This window comes from Rattus norvegicus, chromosome 4, assembly GCF_021556685.1.
Source record: "Rattus norvegicus strain SHRSP/BbbUtx chromosome 4, alternate assembly SHRSP_T2T, whole genome shotgun sequence".
In the NCBI taxonomy this organism is placed as follows: Eukaryota; Metazoa; Chordata; class Mammalia; order Rodentia; family Muridae; genus Rattus; species Rattus norvegicus.
The window spans coordinates 91,541,123-91,565,320 of record NC_141537.1 but is presented as its reverse complement, the minus strand read 5'-3'; the positions used below and the strand labels follow the sequence as shown (position 1 = coordinate 91,565,320).

At 35.9% G+C, this 24,198-nt stretch overlaps 1 protein-coding gene across 5 annotated transcripts in view; it reads right to left on the bottom strand.

Moving 5' to 3' along the window:
• The window catches only part of Ccser1 (coiled-coil serine-rich protein 1), a 1,234,532-nt gene that overhangs the window by 833,379 nt on the left and 376,955 nt on the right, over positions 1-24,198 (bottom strand). For all 5 annotated transcript variants that reach the window (NM_001443688.1, NM_001443689.1, XM_087658738.1 and 2 more), the window contains 1 exon segment: positions 2,381-2,588. In NM_001443688.1, the coding sequence (NP_001430617.1) occupies positions 2,381-2,588 (208 nt within the window).

The window sequence follows — 24,198 nt, the reverse complement described above, 5'->3', positions numbered from 1 at the left end:
GTCCTGAGAGGCTCTGCCAGAGCCTGACCAATACAGATAAGGATGCTTGTAGCCAACCATCAGACTAATCACTGGGCGTCCAATGGAGGAGTTAGGGGAAGGACTGAAAGAGCTGAAGGGGTTTGCAACCCCACAGGAAGAACAATACCATCAACCAACCTGACCCAAAAGCTTCCAAGAGTAAACACAGAGGGACCCCTGGCTCCAGCCGCATATGTAGCAGAGGATTGCCTTATGCAGCATCAATGGGAGGGGAGGCCCTTGGTCCTGTGGAGGCTGGATGGCCCAGCATAGGGGCATGCTAGGGTTCTGGAGCTGGAGTGCGTGCGTTGGTGGGTTGGAGAACACAGGGATGAGATAGGGAATTTGTGGTTGGGAAACCGGGAAAGGGGTTAACATTTGAAATGTAAATAAATAAAATAACCAATAAAAATAGAATGTCATGTTATAATTTAGTATAACAAATGGGATTCACAAAGCTGATTTAGTTCACTATGTGGCTAAAAGGAGCAAGAATCAGTAATTGGCAAAGTATACAATGTGATCAACCTTTTATTAATGACAAAATAATTAAAAGAAAAAATACAAATATGCTATCATGATTTAGTATGTAGTTGATATTTTCAGTGTAATTTGGAAATAAAACACTTCAAAATAAATAAGATACTGGGTAAGACATTTTAGTAGGAATTACATTGTAGGGATGGGAGACCACTCAGCAGTTATGAGTGATTGTTGCTCTCTCTGAGGAACTGGACTTCAGGGGATATGATGCCTTTTTCTGACCACCAATGGCACTGTGCACACATACATAAATGTACATAAAATAAAATAGCAATGATAACAGAAAAAAAATAAAAATTTTTAAATTATTATATATAAATCCATAAATATTGTTCCTACTTATATTCCAATGGTATAGGAAATATTAATTCCATAGACAAGGTAATTTGGAAGATCACATATTTCAAATACTGTGGGAACTTAACAGGAAAGACCTCCATAAAATATTTTAAAACCCAGTACAAGAGTTGAATTTCTAATTAAAACAGAATTTATTAATCTAAATTATATTCAAATTTGGTAGTGAAATGGAAATTGCAATTTAAAAATAAAATCCCTGTCTTAGAGAACAAAGATGGTAGATGATATTTCTTAAAAGTATCTATGAGAATGTCCATTCTCAGCACTGAAGCCTGTGTTGATCACACAGCACCACCTACACAGTGCTCTGGGAGACGACAGCACAAAAATGGGATTATTGCTTACAGTGCAGCGCCTGTAAGGATCAGTTCACTTTCATTTCTGCTTAATGAGGAACCCAGACAGGAGGAGAAAATAGCCTTTGTAAATTCAAAGTAGTAAGTTAAAAGTTCACAGTGGCGATCACATTCAAAGTCCACAGTCAGTGGAAAGTACTCAGCATCATAAAATTCAGTTTGCCAGAATGGTAGGTAACACACCTTCCACTTTCCTCCTCTCTCTTTTCACAGGTATTGATTTCTTACTAAAAACCTTGACCAGGAATGCATAGAACATGGAAGAGTTAAATGTTGTAAACTTTGAGATTAGTAGCTTTTAATATAACAGATTTTAAGATTTTGATGTTCACAGAGGAGCATGTTGCAAGATCATACAGAAACTGGAGGAATTCCAACGTATTCATTCATGCACAGAAAAACAGCCATGTTAACAATATATTGTTTTAGTCATCCACAAAGGGGCATACTAGTAAAAATTTAAATATATTTGACCTGCACAAACTTGTTGAATGCCTTAATATACAGTGTTTTCCAGTTTCTGAGGTATACATATCCCCATATAATTGATTAATATGAATGAGAAAGATTTAGAGACACTGTTACAGGATAGCATAAAACCAGTATGTGAGAACCAGGGGCTGTCAGAGGGCAAATGTATTCACTAGACATTTCATTAACACCTGCAAACTTGGGTATACTGAGATGATTATGATCAGAGCAAAATCACTTTTAAAAACCTGCCTCTATATTACCACATAGATAAGTCTCCCGTAAAGTCAAGGTTAAGAAACCTCAGACTTCTCAACCTATAGACAGTGACATAAATGGATTATTGCCTAGCTGATGCTTGTTTCTCCTAGATTGACAGATTAGACAAGGTTGGTCCTTGAGCTTCCTTTTCATAGAACCTGGGGATCTATGTGTGAACTTCTAAGTACCTATTTAAACCAGCAGAACTGGAAGCTATTCATTTGGTATATGAGGACTGCTAAGGCTCAGGGGTCACCTGACCTATGCTCAATGCCCCCAAATTAATTAGTGACTGGGCAGGGTATAAACAGGTCCACAGACCTGTTGTAGACTAGAAAGGACGAGCGTTAACTGCCGAGCAGCCCTACCTCTTGCAGCACTCTCTTCATCTTCAGTAGCAGTGTCTTCACTGCTGTGCACTCCTGGAGCATCAGTCTGAATGGCAGAGAATCTATGCCTCCATTTTCCTCCACGCCCTGCAGGGGCCAATCTGTGGAGGGACTGTTGGGCATGCGGCTGACATGGGAACACCGGGCCTCTTGATCAGTGTCTTTTGTTATTTTCAGAGAAAGGCTCCTAATAAGAAACAAAATTAAAAGATTACAATTTGGTGTGCATAAAATGCCATCTCCTCTGGTGTCAATCAATATCAATGTGGCACCAAAGACTTCCTATGAATTTTGTCATTTTTCTCAAATTAGTCTCTAAAATTCTCAGACTTTCAACAGAAACTATGAGTTACATAATTAGTGGAAGGATTCAATGACAATTACAGTTTTATGGTATGATATTTCCCCAATCAGTATTTCATTTATCATAGTACTTACTTCAACCATTTATAAATGTTGAGACAAAAAAAACCACTAGAAGATAAACGTCATATCTGAAGTTTCTGGTGACATGCTTACATTAACTTGAATGAAAATATTCAGAGACAGAACTGTAAGAAATTAGTTTAATAGCTATTGGCTTACATGACTAAAGCAATCCAATGACAACAATTTCAGTCAGAAAGAGAGCACACACAGGATTTTATGTTAAAACGGTGGCATAAGCAGAAAACACATAATTCCACATTGGCATGGGAAGGAACAAAATGGTGTCGTGCCTGAAAACTACCTGTCTAGAGTGGAGCCCATTTTCACCTGAAGGCAACCGACAAAAGGAATGGTCAAGAAAAGTGCCCTGCTCCATGCATAGCACTCTCCCTCACTCAACACATGTGTCTAAAATCAGGTGCAAGTTTCCAAAGCTTCCTTTCTGTACTGGAGTGACGGGGGCTGAATCCAGAGTACAATTCTTGATGCCTTAGTCACCAGGAATAGAGAGGATTCCAACAGGTCATGCTAACTCAGCTTTCATTTATTTTCTCATTTATATCCATACCATAACCTGCTTTTGTAAAAAGCAGTCATTCCCTTCCTCTTGCTCACTCTCTATAAGTTACCCTTCTTTCATTATGATACTCAAGAATTTCAATGCTTACTGCCCATTTAGTCAGTCCTCCCTTGGTGCTTCTTGCACCTGTTAATAACCTGGTTCTATAATTAATCCATCTTCCCTTAGTCTAGTTCAAAGGACCCCACCTGCAGAACCTGGAAGAGTAGAGGGAAAAGTTTCAAAAAGAGTCTGTGTGAAGAACTGTGTTTTCTAAACTGGCAAAAGATACTTTAACAGGAGTGGATGGCGGACTAGTGACAAAATACAAACTCTTAACAAAGCTTCAAGGGATGTGAGAGCTATGAACGTATCATCTATGCTTCCATGGAGATGTGCTATGTCGCTTTCTGAACATGTCTTATACATAGCCATAATTCCAAAGCTACTTACTCCTCCCCAGCTGCCTCAGACATACAGTGACTACATAGTCATGTCTACTCCTGACTTACTCAAATTTGAATATATTAACTCACATGAAGCGATAGCATGGGAGGGGGGCAGGAGTCAACTCTCAAAACACACAATCGATACATATATATATATATATATACATATATATATAGTTCAATTGTCTTCTCACTTTAAATTGTGTTTGTAATTTATAATTATAAATATAGCTGATATGAGGTCACCAACACATATACATCAGAAGACAGCCTGATCTGTACTCAGTCAGAGAGGATGCACCTAAACCTCAAGAGACGAGGCCCCAGGGAGTGGGGATGTCTGGTGGGTTGGGAGTTCGGGGTGGGGACATCCTCTCAGGGATAGGGTGGGAGGTGATATGGTATGTGCAATAGTCAGAGAGTAGACGGGAGGGGGATAAAGTCTCTCCTATAAAAAATACATTTTTAAAAAGAGGAAAAATATAATACAAAATCATATAGTTCAGAATTTGAATCATTTTATTTTAAGTGATCTGCTTTTTCATAAAATAATTAAGAAAATATTATGCTTTGGCATCTTTATCTGAATATAGTAGCAAGGAACAAGGCAGTGCTTTGTACATCCCCACCATAGGTTGCTGGTGTTTATGTCATGCAGTTTAGAACACACACACACACACACACACACACACACACACACACACACTTGTATCTGTATATGTCATACACTCACACATGAAAATGAACATTTCTCCACCTGTCACATAGTTAAGATGGAATAGATACAGAAACACACACAAACGACAAAGTTAGCCGCACTTCAGTAGTTGGAAGAGAGAATGCTGGATTTTTTTCTCAATTTCTGTGAAAATGTACACTCCCAGGCAAGAGATAGGGGCTGGAGTTGTGACAATTGAATGCTGCCATTGGCTCAGGAGGCTCTTCTCAGCTGTGCACTTCTTAGTAACTGATTCTAAATAATGGCTTTAAATGAAAGTGTCCTCACATGTTTTACATGTACAAGATGAGGTGGACCTACTGTGAGTGCACAGGGAATGCAAAGCAGGCAGGGTTTGTCAGCAGCAAGACTGCTGAGCTGCCTCAGGAGCACACTGCTACACACTGCTACTGCCTATCCCTACCTAGGATGCTGACCATCCCATGGCTTGTATCTAATAGCTGTCAATAGCACAGTCAATATTGTGCATATCAATGGTTTGTAAAAGGAGAATATTATTGTACTTTCGCATCCACGCATCGATGACAAAAAAAAAAAATCCTATGACAAGAAAGCATAAACCATTTTCACATGTAGTCCTAGCTCTCTCTAGCTGGCAAGAGTAGATGCCCCAGTGCTGTTCTGATCAAAAGTGACCGAGGCTCACAAAGCGGTGCAGCTTCTGTACTAGGGGCTGAGTCCTCACCGTTGGCCAGCTTCTGATGTCTGGGTTCTGTGGTTCATTAATCATCAAAATTACCACAAACACAGATACTGTACTCTCCACCAGACCCAGCTCACCTCCGCTACGGCTTGTAGGATTGTGATACTGGCCACATATTCCCCGGTTCTAGGATAGCTGAGTCTTTATATTTTAAATTTTAGTAATATTTATGTAATTGAATTGAGATGTATGGACCTTTCTCAAACCATAACTTAAATAAATCAACAAACGAATCAATAAATAAATGAGTTTCCATGAGAATAACAGCTGAAATAATAATAATAAATGTATCACTAACAGTATTCTCAGAGACTAGAGGATTTGAGAGTATAAGCAGCTACTTTTAACTTTAATCGACTGTAGTGAACTGGCTTTATAATTTTGCCACTGGGACTCTGTGAGATAAGAATTTATTTTTATCAATCTTTCTATGTAAATCTATATTTGGTAGGACAGAGAAGTTTAGCAGAAGATATATTACTTGACACAAAGTACAGAAGCATTAGAGAATATTTTCTTTCAACAGAAAATAGGAGTATTTTTGCAAATTTTCCCTCAGTTTTCTTTAACTAGAAATACCACTTTGACAGTGAAAAACTTCCTTTGCACATACAGGAACTTTTTCAAATCATTCCAAAATACATTAGTACCCTGGCGGACACATGCAATGAAATGCAAGGTATCTCATTCTCCAGGCACTGACTATATTGCTGTCATATGACCATATCAGTGTCCTGCACACCTGATATCTTCACCTCAGTGACATCTCCACAGAGATCTGAAAAGTCATCTCAGTGACTTGCAAGTCTCCAAGAAACAGACAGGTCATAGCCACCTGACCTCTAAGTGCCCGAGGCAATAAACAACCCAAACAAACCAGAGCTCCAAGCCGGACTTGAGAGTCATACTTAAAACTATAACTCGATTCGGGAAAGCAACTGCTATTCAAACCTAATACATGAAAGTTTAGATTGTCTATGTTGAGCTAGAAGATTACTAAGACACACATAGCAGCACAAATACAGATTAATGAACTGGTATCCTAGAGCATAACATAAACTGTTCAAGAATTATCTACAGAAATCTAATGATTACTCCATTTATGTACAGTTTCTATGCTGTTTAGGCACAACTCTACTTTGAATTCTCTCTCTCTCTCTCTGTCACATGCACGCGCGTGCGCACACACACACAGAGAGACAGACAGACAGACAGACAGACAGACAGACAGACAGACAGAGAGATAAGAACTTACAACTTAATACCTCACTTTAGATAAAAATGTGCACACAATTGGTTATTTTATCACAGCCTGTTGTTGAGAAACACAAAGTAAAGTAAAAATAATACCTTGGCATAAAGTAAAGTTTCTCATGGCGCAACAACTATCTGCTTGTCCACATCTTGTCTTTTTCTCCTGATCCAATCACACTGTCATCACTTTGGTCCTGTGAAGTGTCAAACTCTACTGTGCCCCAGAGCCTGTCCTTGCATGTTATGTGCACATAGAATTGTCCATTTCCCACCTTCATGGTTCCCTTCATGGGAAACCTTTGTACTCAGCAGGTATCACCCACCAGAAGTACACCGATTGCCCTTTCTGCTAGTAAGCTCGCATTCACAGTAGCTATCAAAGGTGCAGGTAAGCTACACGTGGGAGAGATCGCTCTGAGCACACGGAACTGTGCTGAACTGCACATTTCATATTCAAAAGGCAAACAAGTGCTCCACCAGGTACCACGACAGTTACATTTTGAAATATCACCAGGCAAAAGGGAAAAGACAGACGAATTCCCAGGTGCCTAAAGGGAAATCAAAGCAATGGTGTTTATGCAAACTGCCATTTGCAGTGACTGCCATTCCAAATTTGAGAGGAGGCACATATGGTGTGAATGATAAACTACTCAGCAAAAAAACTGAACGTTACTGTTTTGCCTTAAAAAATGTACTGCTTATCTTGCCTGTCTATCATTAGGGCCTTTCCGACGACCTAATACTTCATGATCACTTTTCTCAAGTTCTCTACCTTTGATATGACCTATGGTGTAAGATCAAAATTAAAGATCATTGCATTTGTCAACAGGTAAAATCAAAGAAAATTAAACTGTTTCCAATAAGATAGAGAAAAGAATGACCAGAATTAGTGTTTAGAGGAATTGTCTTACACATGGACATCTGTTCACAAATACACATGCTTTCACTGTGATTAATCATCTCATTACAGCTGTTCTGTATATTCAGCTTTTGTAATTGGGTTAACAATAGAAGCAAGTGTTCTTCAGAGAAAATGAAAATGAACAATGCCAAAGGCACCTCATATACATAGACATAAATTTAGCTCTCATTTGATTTTTGTTTGCTTTTTGCTTTTTGGGTTTTTTTGTTTTCTTGATACTATAAGAGCAAAGGGTCAGAAAAACTAACACTGCCTGATTTTCCTCTCTCTAATAGATAGGGTTCAAATTTGTCAACATATAAAGTTTTACTCTCAAGACTTTTGTGGAATTTATCAATCAGATAATACAAATTATCTGATGCACTGTCCCATATTACTATTACATATTACTTTTATTATTCTCTTTGAAAGTTCACCAATTCTAGCTCTACTCCTATTGAGTTACTATAAACTTCTATTCTGCAGTTTTTCATTCTTTCAGCATAGTATATTCAGTAAGATGACAATGCTCATTGACAAAATGGCAGTCTATGCTTCAAAACCTGCACGGTCAATGCTTCTTATTTTATGCTTTCTTTTCTTTGCTATTAAAATAATGGGAAACAAAAATATCAAGTTATGCTTATTTCAAACAATAATCAGATAGGAAATTTGACTAATCTTTCAGACACATATTTTCATTATAAAATCCAGGTTGCTTTATTAATACATAAAATTACAATGTGTAATTATTTAAAAGATTGTATGTAAAAATCTTTCTGTCATGATTATTTAAGGATTTAGTATTTACTTATTTAAATGTGTCTCTATATATTTGCTTCTGATATTCTTACTATAATAAAATTGCATCTTGAAAATATCTTCAAAATTCCCTTCTGTGTATCTTATATACATCTATATAAATATTTTGCTAATGCGATGGTCAGTTGTACCATTTGAACGTACGACAGATTTTAGACAGGTTCTAGTGGTTGAGAGCACTGGCTGCTCTTCCAGATGACTTGGGCTTGGCTTCCTGAACCCACATGGCACTTCATAAGAATTTGTAATCCCAGTTCTAAAGGATCCAACACCACCTTTTGATTTTCTGTAGGCACTAGTTATACTCAAAATTCACAACATATATGCAAGCAAAATATCCATAAATATTACATTAAACTGATAAGAAAGTATATTATTCTTGAAGACTCAAAATTTAAGATCTGACACAATACAGATCATAATCATGTGCCTAGGTTATGCAACTTACAGAAAACTATGCTGTTCTAGAAGTTAGATCATGACCTTCACCTTGAATGCCTGGATTTTGATATCCAAATGCTAAATATTAGCTGTGGAAATATAATCTAGAGATTATTAATTTTAAAGGACAATCAATTCTTCTGCAAATTGACATAAAGGCAATACCAAAAATTATAATATACACATATATGTACACAAACATACATAATATTTATATATAATTAAAATAGATAATATTTCTTTATATAAACTTATATAGACACAGATATTTATCAATCTTATCATGACAAATCTGACATAAATCTTATGCATTGTTAATAATATACTTTGAGAGACAAAACAAAGTAACCTTGACATTTTGTATTCAGTTTCAAACAGAAAATTATTGAATATTTTCCATAGTATACAGAAGATGGGATTCCAAAATGTCTTGATAAAATTATGTATATACACATGTATATACATGCATGCATTATATACACAAATCAATGAGTTACTTTTATATGATGGCTACGGGTTTATTTCCAAGCTACTCAAAGATAATTTACTTTACCTCAATTTGTCAAACATTTAGTCTCAGTTAAATGATGTGGGAGACATAATTAAAAACCTGTTCCCTTCCTATGGGGCATCAATGACAAACAAAAGTTCAGTTCCAATGAAGTTCAGCAAGGATTCAATGAGCTGATTGAAGCTACTTACTACATAGCATGACTGAAGGTCACTTACAAGATCGTAAATAATCCCAGGGTAGTTGCCAGAAAGTCTCACCATAAAGCAGATAATGATGTCCCCACAGCGGTGTAAATGGGGTCCCCTCAGTTAAGCTTTCATAGTATATATGCTCTAAACATCCAGAGATCAGGAAGTCATATTATTCAAATAGGGTATATTTACATGTAAATGTCCAATTGAGGGAAGTGGCCAGAATCTCAGGTAAGAGTCCATTGACTAACCCAGATGTCCTCTTCTGTGAGGAATATTAAGACATTAAGTCTGAATTCAAAATATCTTACAAGTCATGATGGCTCTGATATCTAGTGTTCTACACCCTGACCACATTCATTGGTCTTTTCTCAGTAGGAAGGCTCTAACTATCTCTGGAAGCTCATTTTGCTGTGACTTCCCCACTACAACACACTGTAAATGGGGATGGTGAGCTACAAAACTCGTTTATCTCATGAGTCGCTTTTGTCAGGGTATTTTTAATCACATTAACTGGAAAGAAACTAAAACACTAAAGTAGGGAAGCATGTAGAGTAGCAGAATAGACTGAACACAAATTTTCATAGTCAATGGGCATGAAAATTCCACCCTTTTAGGCTAATGCACTGTTCTGCACAGTACACATCCCACCCATCCCCACTTTGATATCCCTCTCCAAATATTTGTATTGCTTCAGGCTGCTCGCTCTTCTCATGCATCTAGCAACATCCTGTGTATATGCCTGGCACTTCATTTACCATGCTGCAATATCTTTGAGCTGATCGAAGAATCCTTAGGCATGTTTTGCAATTCTAAGTGTCTAATTTCCAACAATATTCTAATAACTATTTTGTGGGTGAAAGCTCAACGTTCATACTCTCTCTCTCTCTCTCTCTCTCTCTCTCTCTCTCATACATACACACACGCACGCACACACACACACACACACACACACACACACACACATGTGCCAAGGATTGTATATTATTAACCACTAAACCTTGGATTTACAGATTTCAATTTCTCCTAAAAAAATTCTTATTTCATCCTTGGAAAGTTACCAAAGACAATCCTATTCAAGCAGTAAAGATAATCACTCAGACCCTTAACTATACATAGAAATAAAGGCCAACATCTCTGACTGTCAACAGTGATTATGCCAGGAGGAATAATGATGATAAAGGATAGAGTGTGAAGAGGCATCAAGTCATTTCATAAGGAGACAGTGTGGGACTGGCTCTGGGTTTAAATAAAGCTCATATTGTTCTAGGATTCTTGCTCTCTGTGAGATAAAATAAAGGAACAATGAAAAGCCTGATATTTGAGGCAAATTTTCTGTTTATCCTGTCAATTTATTAAAACATCTTTTCAAACAAATAAAATACTTCAAACAAGCAAACAAAAATTACTTCTATCAAATCATTGACCAACAAACAAAGCCAACTTCAAATAGGAAGTGAAGTAAAATTTGTGCCTGTGGTTGCATTGACAAATAAAAGGCAGTATATCTGGTTTTCTGTGGTGGTCTTTTATCCACTTGGACTTAAGCGTTTACAAGGTGATAAATGTGTATCAATTTGCATTCTTCTACATGCAGACAACCAGTTAGACCAGCACCAATTGTTGAAAATGCTTTTTCCCCCCATCATGTGGTTTTAGTTTCTTTGTCAAAGATCAAGTGTCCATAGGTGTGTGGGTTTATTTCTGGGTCTTCAATTCTATTCTATTGATTGACCCTGTTTCTGTACCAATACCTTGCAGTTTTCATTACTATTGCTCTGTAGGACAGCTTGAGGTCAGGGAGGGTGATCCCCCAGTTCTTTTATTGTTGAGAGTTGTTTTTGCTATTCTGGTTTTCTTATTCCATATAAAGTTGAGAATTCCTCTTTTCATCTCTGTGAAGAATTTAGTTAGAATTTTGATGGGGATTGTAAATCCGTAGATTGCTTTTGGTAGGATGGCCATTTTTACTATGTTAATCCTACAAATCTATGAGCATGGGGGTTCTTTCCATCTTCTGAAGTCTTCTTTGATTTCTTTCTTTTTGATAGTCTTGCCATACAGATCTTTTACTTGCTTGGGTAGAGTTACACCAAGGTACTTTATATTATTTGTTATTATTGTGAATGGCATTGTTTCCCTAATTTCTCTGTCAAAACGTTTATCCTTCAAGTAGAGGAAGGCTACTGATTTGTTTGAGTTAATTTTATATCCAGTCACTTTGCTAAAGGTGTTTCTTTATTTTAATCCCCAACTATTATGATTTTAAAGATATTTTTCTCAACTGCATTATTTCTAATATAGAACATAAAAACTATACACTGTATTTAGCTAACCTAGGATTAAGGGGGCTGCAGTCCAGGATATGGATTGCTATTTGTAATAGGATGTACATTATGTAGTAAATGGAATGGCTAGTCCAATGAGCCCTATCAAGATTGAATAGCTGTCACATTATGAAAAAACAATTATAGATCTCAGGAATATCAATTATAATAAAAATATGAATTAAAAAAAACTAAACATAATTATAATATTTTAATTATCAAATTTGCTTAAAATTGTTTAAACACTTAGAAAGTCATGATATTATTAAACTATTAATGCTATTGAAGTAATAGTAGTTACTATTAGTACAATAATAACTGAAATATTCTAGTAAATATTTATTTTAACTGTTTAACCCTGTATTTCCTAAGCATGAGAACACTTACTTGTGATTTTTATGGTTATATATATATTGATTCCCTAGAAAGCTAAAATTGTGAAATTTTATCAAAACTAGCTTCCTGAGAAACTATATACATAGTTTAGTGTGCTATTCCTTCACAAATATTGCATTTCCAATGGTGATTCCCAAATTCCCATAAACATTCTAAAGAGGAATCAGTTTTGATAGGTAAGACCTTCAATGATGTCTGACTATATAAATTAATTACTTTATAAATAATAGAAGTATAATAATAAATGGAAAAGAAACAAAACCAATGGTTCATTTTTTTCATTCTGAACTAGACAATCCAGAGAATGTTGCTAAGCATATGAGGTCTGATTACCAGTATCAGCAAAAGCATGTTATAGTTAAAAAATATGGAAATGTGTCCACAGTATAAACACCTCTTGCAACAAATTCTTGTTGCAAGATACTCTTTTAAAAGAGAATCTGAGGTTAGACTTTTGAAACAGATGACACAATTGTTATATCTGAACTGAATAGATAAACATTTACAGAAGCTGAATTGTGCTTCCTTATAGATCAGCACAGAAAAAGAACAAAGGATATTCCAATCAAACATATAAACACTGCTGTGGCTATAATCTCAAGGCCAGATAGGTCTGAAAGCACACAGTGGTTAACATTACTGATGACAAGTCCTCTCCAACTCTGGAAACACAGACACACAAATCCCTGGGCTCTGTCTTCTTCCTTGAATGTTATCTCTTGCTCTTTTTCTCTGTGCTTTAGTCTACTTGACATTTAAACAAGATAACAGTGGCTGTAGGCAGCATAGTTTCTCTTTCAAAGAGGCAGCTGGGACACAGATTGGTATCAATGTTCAGTTGTTTTCTGATACAGGGCAGAGAATGAAATGGAAATATGCAGAACGTTGGCATATCCAAAGAGGAGTTGAGAAAAAAGACCCTCCATTTCAATCCTTACCTCAAAAGAGCTTATTTAGAAAGAATAGCAGAAAAATAAACTTTAGAAATAAACCAAGTCCATTTAAAATAAACAAGACTCAAAAAGGAAAGGTGGCTTGTTCCACATTTACTGTTTTATGTTTGAAGAGGAAAAAAAATTCTGGACTTTAAACATAGAAATTCTGTTCCCTGAGAGTACAGTTTTACCCTTCCACCCTCTTTAGAGAAGGCCAACAAATGCCTCAAGGATGTACCACACTGTATGTCAGAATCCGCCTACATATACACAGACAAAGTGCACCCTGAAGCAATCATAAGGTTTCCACCTAAAGACATTAGCATTATTTATTTACAGGCAACACCTATGTTCTGTTCTTGCACAAGCATCTTGGATGAATGGTTTCACTTATGAAAAAGCCATTGTTCTTCACCATTATCCTTACTACAATCTTTATGGGAATACAATGTGAGGTCCAGCCTCTCTTGCCTGCACGTCATAATACATGATCTGCCGAGTCAGGCTGCCAAAGTCTGACCAGCAAAAGGGAAAACCACTGCAGTTCATTTATCCTCATGGAGCATTGATGGTTCCGGCCACAAGTAGAGCACGCCTCTAACTTGGCTGTGACTCTTGCTTTGGTGTTCTGCTGCCTTCACTACACTTTGCCTATTACTATGCCTCATGACTTCGCCATTCTAGCTGGCCCTCCTCTAGCTCAGCTCTGAGACTACTAAGACTACTGCTCTTCCTGCGCAACCTGAGTCTTGAAAGACTAATCCAGTTCCTGTGAGCTATTGCTATTCTTCAACAAACTGCTATACTGTTTCTTCTTTGCTCCTGAGATAGATTCCTACCATATTCCTCTCTGTAATTTTCACCTTTGCTTTAGAGTATTATTGCTAGATACATAATCAGAATTCATTAGTTAGGAGCTATATAAAAATTTATCCACAGGTCAATTACTTTTTGCAACTGCTCTGTCCCAGCCCTTGAATGCTATGTCCAAGTCCTTGCCTCTCTTAGCTCTCCAGGTAATTAATTTAGGTAATTAGCTCTTAGTTGATGACAGTCTGTATAACATTGTTACTGTAGTAGATTACTTCTTATCCATAGAAATATAACATAAAACATATAGAGGCTTAGAGCATGGTGTCTGCCCAAAGAAGACATTTGGAAGCACTTGGTGAAGCCAGTGTTAATCAGTAAAGAGCTATATATTCTGTCCAAAGGTAGTATTGCACTTAGGAGGAAAACATGTTAACTGTTCTTCAAAGTGACCTCTTTTTTACTAGGGGAAAAGTTCCTGAGATACCAGCATTAGAACATTACATGAACTGTGTATTAATGTAGAATTATCCTGATTTAAAATGGAGTAACATGCACTATAAATCTTGTAAGTTGTACATTATATTGTTCAAATTTCTTTTCAGAGGTAGTGCTAGTAAATCGACTTTAACTCATTTTCTCCCTTTGTTCATTAGGAGAGCGAAAATTGATGGTTGGTTTTCGTGATTATCCTGTCTTTTAGATGATAGACTACTCTCTGTTCTCAAAAAGCACATTGTCCTAAATTATCAACAGAAACTTTAGGAAATGCTTTCTAACACTTCAAAAGTAATTTTCCACTTGATATACTAAACTTTTCTCCCAAGAATATCTACCTAAATTTTCTATAATCTGAAATTTTACATTGAGATTAAACAAATATTTGTGTAGTTAAGAAAAATTTTCATTTTAATGTAGTTATAAAATATATACATTTTGTAACACAGTAAACTTAAACTGCTATAACAATGAGAATATGTGCTATTGGCCTTTCTATAGGAGTCTTGTAAAAGCAATACAAGAAAAGAAGGAAATATAGCAAGAAAGACTCTGAAGTATTTGTAAGAATTTGATGTTTGTACATACAGGAATTTATGTAATGAATATACTGATTTTTTCTGTAATAAATATATTTATCAAACACTCAAGATACCCAGTTTATATTCATGTTTATCTTCAGTTTAAGATGGTGTCTTAGCTGGGTTTGTTTTATCCTTGTTGGCTATGGTGACAAAACATCATGGCCAAAAGCAATTTGGGTTTGTTTCTTCTTACAGCTCTCAGGAAATACACATTAACTGGGAGAACTCAAGCCAGAAACTTGAGGCAGAAACTGAAGCAGAGACCATGGAAAAATGTTCCCTACTGGCTTGCCCAAAAGGCTTGTTCATTTTGCTTTCTTACACCATGAAGAACTATCTTACCACAAATGGCACCATCTACTGTGCGTGGGGATAATCCATATCAATCATTAATCAAAAAACTGTCCTATAGACTTACCTGCAGATCAATCATACGAAGGCATTTTTTTTAAATTAAGATTCCCTCTTCCTAGATAATGTAAATGGATGTTTTTCAGGGTATCAAAGCATGTATCAAAGACTCACAGCATGTATCAAAGAAATGGGCTTTCAATGTTTTAACATAGACACTAGACATTGAATATATGTATACTATATGCTAAACAACATATATAAATAGTCAGAAAAATGTGATTCTGTTCAGAAACACTGATGTTAGGAGAATACTTTTATGAGAATTATTTAATAGTGAATACACATAAATGAAGCATGCCAGTCATATAAGACCTACATGTACATTTTACAAAACAAAATGTTTATTTGGGGTATTTATACACTAGACAATGTAGGCATAGGCTATTAATGTCTTTTTTGAGATTTGTGGTATTCTCTCTTTAAACAAACTGAGATTTGAGTAAATCCTTCTGATCTCATGAAAGGTTAAAGCAAGAAGGGGCAAAGCACTGTGCCTTTGACCTCTGACTCAATGCTCTAAAGTTATTGAATTTATCAACATTTCATAAGAAAAGAGTTTAGAATTAAACTGTGGCTTCCAAAATAGTTCAGTATGGCATGAGTATTTTGAAAGCCCAAAGTTTTACCCTCAGTGATATACCACATCCAACAAGACTTCCTCATCCCTCTCAAACAGTTCTACTAACCGATGACTACGAATTCATATAAAGAAGTCCAGACCAGAAATGAAGGTCTCTGAATGTGAGGTTGTTACAGGGTAACACAAGGCAACCAGGAGATTTCTAGAGTAACACTGTCTTAAGTTACCAGAGGTTAAGCTTGGGAAGGCATCTTTGATATATGCACTGCAAATATGTCTGCATTTCTCACACAAGGGCACACTACCATGGCTTTTCATGGACCCTCACCAAACTCTCCATTGTGTTATTCAAGACTTATTTCTACACAATCATTTTTTTAAAAGGGCAGCATGTATTTTTTTCTTGCAAAACCTGCCAAAATGCAAACCCCATAGGGGGAAATCCTCTTCCTCACAAAGGTTTTTATTTCTGGTTCTTGTAAAATCATAATATAGTAAGGAAAGGGCTTGCAGGGCATTCTCCTTTGTCACTGACTTCAAAATATCCAGTATCGGCTCTCTTGCAGTGTGTGTGTGTGTGTGTGTGTGTGTGTGTGTGTGTGTGTGTGTGTGCGCGTGCGCGCGTGCGCTCACACGCGTGTGTGTATTCATTGTATTCTAAAATTGTGTTTATGTCAACTATGTGACTTCAACTAGCCTATCCGTATCATTGGGATGCCATTTCAACATTAATTCTTGAGTTTTATAGCTGTGAAATTCAACAAAGACAAGGAAGGCACTCATATAGACTAAGATCTTTGAAGTTGTTAGACATGTCAAATAAGGTGAATTGAAGAGGGATCACTCTTGTTTGGAAATAAATTGTCAGCCAAACAAAAACTATCTTTCACATTGGTAATATTTAATCATAAAAATTTGTTTTGACCAATAGATAAATAAATGAATTTTTCTTTATATCAGAAATATTTATGTTGCTGTCAATAAATCTAGAAATTTGTATCAATCACACCTATGAACAAAGGTTTAGGGTAAATTTAATGGGAAGTCATTAATATTGTGTAACATGCTGAGATTCTATAGCAGAACTTGCCTCAACTGAAAATAAATATTTTATCATGTGTTATCAATTGCCTTTGAAATGGTTAATATTACCAATAAAAGATTTTTCAGCCTTCTAAATCTGTTTCTCTTCCTTCCATTAGCAATTATTTGTTGATGCCTGCATTAGGTTTTGCCAATTATCTCAGACATCATTTGTAAATGTTTGAAAACTCATCACAACAAACAAATTTATGTATTAAAATAATAATTGAATATACAATTTATGTTCTAAGATTATTGCACATCAAATGTGTTTTGGTTCATAAAAATGACATGGTCTTAAACCTCAATCTTTCTGTGACTGTCATCTCTAGTTTTGAAACTATCACTGAAAAAGTTTAAACTCATGAATACCTACATGCCTCACTGTTATTTATCACTCTGCATGTTCTTCAATGTAAGTTTGTACATAGGTACATGAAAAAGGCAATTCATTTTCAGACAATCATTGTACCATTGTGGATATGTATCAATGGAGAAGGCAAATAATTGCTCTTATAGCATAGTTACAAACACATGTGTAAATAAAATTACTTAAATTAATATTTACTTCCTTCCCCAGATTTGTCAGCTTTACAGTGCTCTTCAGAGCTTATATGGACAGCACAGATAACATACCTCCCAGCACACAGTGTGGTGAACCACACTGCTTAGACTATATACAGACACTAGAGTGGATGACACTGTTCACATCATACATACATACATGCATACATACATACATACATACATACATACATACATACATTCTGCGGTGGACCATACTACTCAGATTGTAGAGACACTCTGGCAGGCCACACTGTTCACATTGTATATATACACCACACTGGATCACACTGTATTGGACCACCTTGTTCAGACTGTATATATACACTCTAGTGGATCACACTGTTCATGTTGTATACATACATGGTCATGGATGACTTTTTCAGATTGTATTTAAGCTGTGGTGTCTATTCACGCTGCATATACATTCTATTATCCCACTTCATCTATAAAAATAACATGCCAAACAATTAGCCAAAAAAAATGATGGCACAATGTAGAGAAATGGATCACTATCAAACTTTTAGCTTAGTGCAGTCATTAAGAACATGATGAAGGTTTTTCACTGACTTAAAAGAAAACTATTGCAAAATGTAGCCATACTACTTCTGGGCATACACCCAGAGGAGATTAATTACAGTGGGGAAAAAAGAGGCACCTGCATATGCAAATGCATAGGGGCACTGTTCCCAGCAGGCAAGATATAGAAGCAGTCCTGGTTAGCATTTTAGGACAAAAAATAAACTAGTTATACAAAGGGAGTATTTCTCAGTCTTAATGAACAAGAAAGTCTAATCGTCCCCAAGAAAGTATATGAAACTGAAGGTTATAGCATGGAGTGAAGCTATCAAAACACCAAGTATGAATATTTTCACATTCAAAAATACTAAATACGGAATGCAAACATGTGTGTGTGTGTGTGTGTGTGTGTGAGAGAGAGAGAGAGAGAGAGAGAGAGAGAGAGAGAGAGAGGATTTGTTTTTGCCTTTTGTGCTTGTTTTGCTGCATTTTCTTTTGGCTTGTTTTTTCTTTCTTAGAAACTGTGCATAAGACCTTAGCATGTTAGGTCAGCTCTGCCATGGTGCTTTAGCCCCACTAAACTCTTGTCTCTTGACAAGTATTATAGACAAATTTTGTCTCTAGTATTTTAAACTTTTTACTTGATGGCCAATTGAAAGGAGAAACAAAACTGTTATTCTTTGCAACAAAATTTTTTAATAAACTACATCAGTCTTAAAACGAATTTCATATTTTAATAAAATTTCCAATTAAAAATATAAACTACCAATAGAAAAGCTCAAGTAATGAATGAGAGTATCAAAGATATTAAATAGCCTACATCACGAGTATTATAAATTAAAAAACAAAAAAATTTGTTCTTCCAGTCTGCCCCACCAATGTGGCAGCACAGCGTCTGCTTCTCTCAACACCTGACAGTCTTTAGGTATCCCAGGATATTTGCTGCAGTCAGGGCAACAGGTAAGCCACCCCCTCAAATAATCACAGCAGCTTGGATCTCCAAGAAGCCTGGTGGAAGAGGAGCCCCTCTCCTCAACACAAATACTATGTCCCTTCTAGTCTGCACCTCCATTGAGACAGATTAGCATGTCTGCCCCTCTCAACAAGCCAGGGTTTGCAGGTCTCTCAGGTGATCTCCTGCAGCCAGGGCCACAGATCTCCCAGGATATCTGTTGCATCCAGGGCTAGAGGAGGAAGGCTCCAGACAGAGATCCAAGACAGTTAACACCGGAGATAAACATGTGGTGGGAGGCAAACACAAGAACATAAGCAACAGCAACAAATATACATTGACACCAACAAAACCTACCACAGTAAGCCCAGGATACAACAACATACCTGAAAAGCATGAAGTTGACCTGAAATCCTATCTCATGAAGATCAAAGACACCTTTAAGAAGGATAAAAATAACTCACTGAAAGAAATACAGGGAAAAAATGCAGTTAAGCAGGTAGAAGCTCTCAAAGAGGAAACAAATAAATTCCTTAAAGAAATATAGGAAAACAGAAACAGGTGAAGGAATTGAACAAAGTAGACAAAGATCCAAAAATAGAAATAAAAACAATAAAGAAATCATAAATCAAGGGAACCCTGAAAATGGAAAACCTAGGAAAAAGATCAAGGGCTACAGATATAAGCACTACCAAGAGAAGATAAGAGCTAAAAGAGAGAATCCCAGGCTTAGAAGATATTGACATATCTGTCAAAGAAAATTCAAAGTGCAAAAAGCTTCTAACCTAAAACATCCAGGAAATTCAGAACACAATGAAAAGACCAAACCTAAGAATAAGAAGAATAGAAGAGAGTAAAGATTTCCAGCTCAATGGACCAGAAAAAATCTTCCACAAATTCATAGAAGAAAACTTCCCCAACCTAAAGAAACAGATGGCCATAAATGTACAAGAAGCCTACAGAACAACAAATAGATTGAACCAGAAAAGAAAATCCCCCTTACATAATAATCAAAACATTAAATACTCAAAACAAAGAAAGAATATTAAAAGCTTTAAGGGGAAAAGGCCAAGTAATATGTAAAGGCAAACCTATCAGAATTACACTAGAATTCTCAAAAGAGACTAAAAGCCAGAGGATCTTGGAAAGATGCCATGCAGAACCTAGGAGAATGCAAACGCTATCTAAAACTACCCAGCAAAACACTCAATCATTATAGATGAAGAAACCAAAATATTCCAAGACAAAACTAAATTTAAACAATATGTGCCTACTGATCCACGTGTACAGAAGATTCTAAAAGGAAATCTCAAAAACAAGGAGGGTATCTAAACCAAAATAAAAACAAGAAATTAATCATTTCACAACAAACCCAAAAGGAGAGAAACACACACACACACACACACACACACACACACACACACACACACACACACACACACAATACTACCTCCAACATCATAACAAGAAATAACAATCATCTGTCTTTAATATCTCTCAACATCAACAGACTTAATTTCCCAATAAAAAGACCTAAGTTAACAGATTGATATGCTAGCAGGATCTTTCATTATGCTTCATACAAGAAACATAATACAATGACAAAGACAGAAATTATATCAGAGTAAAAGGGTATAAAATAGTTTTCCAAGCAAATGATCCCAAGAAACCATTTATTCTTCAATAAAATAGATTTTCAACCAAAAGTTATCAAAAAAGAAGGGGAAGGATGCTTCATAATCATCAAAGGAAAAATTCCCCAACATGAAGCTTCAAGTCTGACCAGTTATCTCCCAAGGACAACCAAATTCATAAAAGAAACTTTACTAAAGCTCAAAACCCAATAACAGAAGGAGACTTCAACATCAAACTCTAACTAATGGACAGGTCACTGAAATAGAAACTAAACAGAGATTGGTGAAACTAATAGAAGTTATGAACCAAATGGATTTAACAGATATATACGGAATTTTAACTCTAAAACAAAAGAATATACCTTCTTCTCAACATCTTATGGTACCTTCTTGAAAATTGACCATTTACTCGGCCACAAAGCAAGCATCAACACATACAAGAAGATTGAATTAATCCCATGCATGCTATCAGATAACGATAGACTAAGAGTAGGCTTCAATAACAACAAAAAACAAAAGATGCCCACATACTCATGGAAACTGAACAACTCTACTGAGTGATAATTTGGTCAGGGAAGAAATAAAGAAAGAATTAAAGACCTTCTAAAATTCAATAAAAATTAAGACACAGCATATGAAAACTTATGGGACACAATGAAAGCAGTGCTAGGAAGAAAATTCATAGCACTAAGGGCCGTCCTAAAGAAATGGAAGAGATCCTACACTAGCGATGTAACAGCATACCTGAAAGCTCTAGAACAGAAAGAAGCAAACACACCCAAGAGGAATAAACCACAGGAAAGAATCAAATTCAGGGTATAATTTAAGCAATAAGTATCAAAGAGAACTATACAAAAAAAATCAACAAAACCAAAACCTGGTTCTTGAGAAAATCATGAAGATAGGTAAGCCCCTAACCAAACTAACTAAAGGTAACAGAGAAAGTATACAAATTAAGAAAAATAGAAATGAAAAGGTAGACATAATAACAGAAATTGAGTAAATTCAAAAATTCATTAGATCTTACTACACAAGACTATACTCTACAAAACTAATCTAGACTAAATGGATGATGTTATAAAAAGTTACAACATATCAAATTTAACTGAAGACTGGGTAAAATATCTAAAGAGTCCCATGTCCCTTATGGATACAAAAGCCATCATTAAAGAATTCCCAACCAAAAAAATGTCAAGGAACAGAAGGTATTAGTGCAGAATTCAAAGAAGACCTAATAACAATATTTCTCAAATTATTCCATACAATAGGAACACAGAGAAGTACCTAATTCATTCTATGAAGCCACAATTATTCTAATACATAAACCACACAGAGACAGAACAAAAGAGCGCTTCGGACCAATTTTGCTTATGAATATCAATGCAAAAATACTCAATAAAATGCTAGCAAACCAAATCCCAGAACTCATCAAAACCATCATTCAACATGATCATACATCTCAAGGATGCAGGGATGGAACAATATACAAAAATCCATTAATGTAATCTGCTATATAAACAATCTCAAAGAAAAAAATCACAGGATCATCTTATTAGATTCTGAAAAAGCATTTGACAAAGTATAATACCTCCTCATTTTAAAAGTATTGGAGAGATCAAGAAATCAAAGCCCGTACCTATGTATAATAAAAGGAATATACAACAAATCAAAGTCAATATTACATTAAATGGACAGATACTTGAAGCAATCTCACTAAAATCTGGGACAAGAGAAGGCTACTCACTTTCTTCCTATCTATTTAACATATTACTTGAAGTTCTAGCCAGAGCCAATACACAATAAAGGATCAATAGAATACAAATTGGAAAGGAAGAAGTCAAGATACCACTTTTTTTGTGGATGATAGGATAGTATACATAGGCAACCGCCAAAATTCTACCAGAGAACTTCTACGGCTGATAAACAACCTCAACAAAATGGCTATATATAAAATTAACTCAACAAATCAGTAGCCTTCCTTTATACAAATAATAGTAGCCATCATACCAAAAGAAATCTACACATTCAACACAATACCAATTAATATTTCCTCACAATTATTCACAAACATTGAAATAGCAATTCTCAGTTTCATATGGCAAAACAAAAAACCCAGAATAGCGAAAACAATTTTTAACAATGAAAGAACTTCTTCGGGAATCACCATTCCCGACCTCAAGCTGTACAACTGAGCAATAATGATAATGGTCAGAAGAGAATTGAAGACCCAGAAATAAACCCACATACTTGCTCTTTGACAAACAATCTAAAGACAGACAATGGAAAAAGAGCATCTTTAATAAATGGTACTTGTCTACCTGGTAGTCCATATGTAGAAAAATGAAAATAGATCCATATTTGTCACTGCACAAAGCTCAAGTCCAGGTGGATCAAGGACCTCAACATAAAACTAGATACATTGAATGAAAAGAGTGGAAAAGAGCCTCAAACTCATTGGTATAGGGGAAAATTTCGTGAACAGAAATTCAGTAGTTTATGCTCTAAGATCAACAATTGATAAATGGTACCTCATGAAACTGAAAAACTTCTGTAGTGCAAAAGACACATTCAATAGGACAAATTGGCAACTTAAAGATTGGAAAGAAACTTCACTATCTTCACATCCAATGGAGGGCTAATATCCAAAATATATAGAGAACTGAAAAAGCTAATCTCCAAAAATAAAAAAAAATCAAATAACCCTGTCAAAAATGGGGCATGGAGATAAACAGAAAATTCACAGCAGAGGAAACTCAAATGGCTAAGAAGCATTTAAATGTTCAAAGTCTGTAGTTATCAGGGGAATGCAAATCAAAAAGACCCTGAGATTCCATTCTACAGAAATCAGAATGGTTAAGATCAAAATCTCAGGATTCACATGCTGATGAAAATGTGGAGAAAGAGAAACACTCTTCCATTTCTGGTGGGATTGCAAACTGATTCAACTACTGTGGAAATCAATCTAGTGCTTCCTCTGAAAATTTATAATAGATCTGACTGAGGACACAGCTAAATGGGTATATACCCAAAGTATGTCCCACCATACCAAAGGGACATGTGTTCCACTACATTCATAGTGGCTTTATTTATAATAGCCAGAAGCTGGAAACAACCCAGATGTCACTCAACAGAAGAATGGATTTAAAAAATGTAGTTTATTTATACAATGGAATACTATACAGCTATTAAGAATGAGTACATACTGGGAATTGCAGGCAAATGAATGGAACTAAAAAATATCATCCTGAGTGAGATAGCCCAGATCAAAAAGGACAGGCTTTGTATATAATAAATGGATATTAGACAAAAATTACAGAATAACTAGTTTACAACCCATAGACCTTAAGAAGTTTAACAAACAAAAAGTGAGGGTGCTTCAATCCCACTTAGAAGAGGGAAGAATATAATAACAGGGGGCATGGAGGGATGGACCTGGGTGGAAGAGGAGAGGGAGGGGAAAAGTGGAACAGGATCAGATACGGGGGGTGGCGAGAGAGCA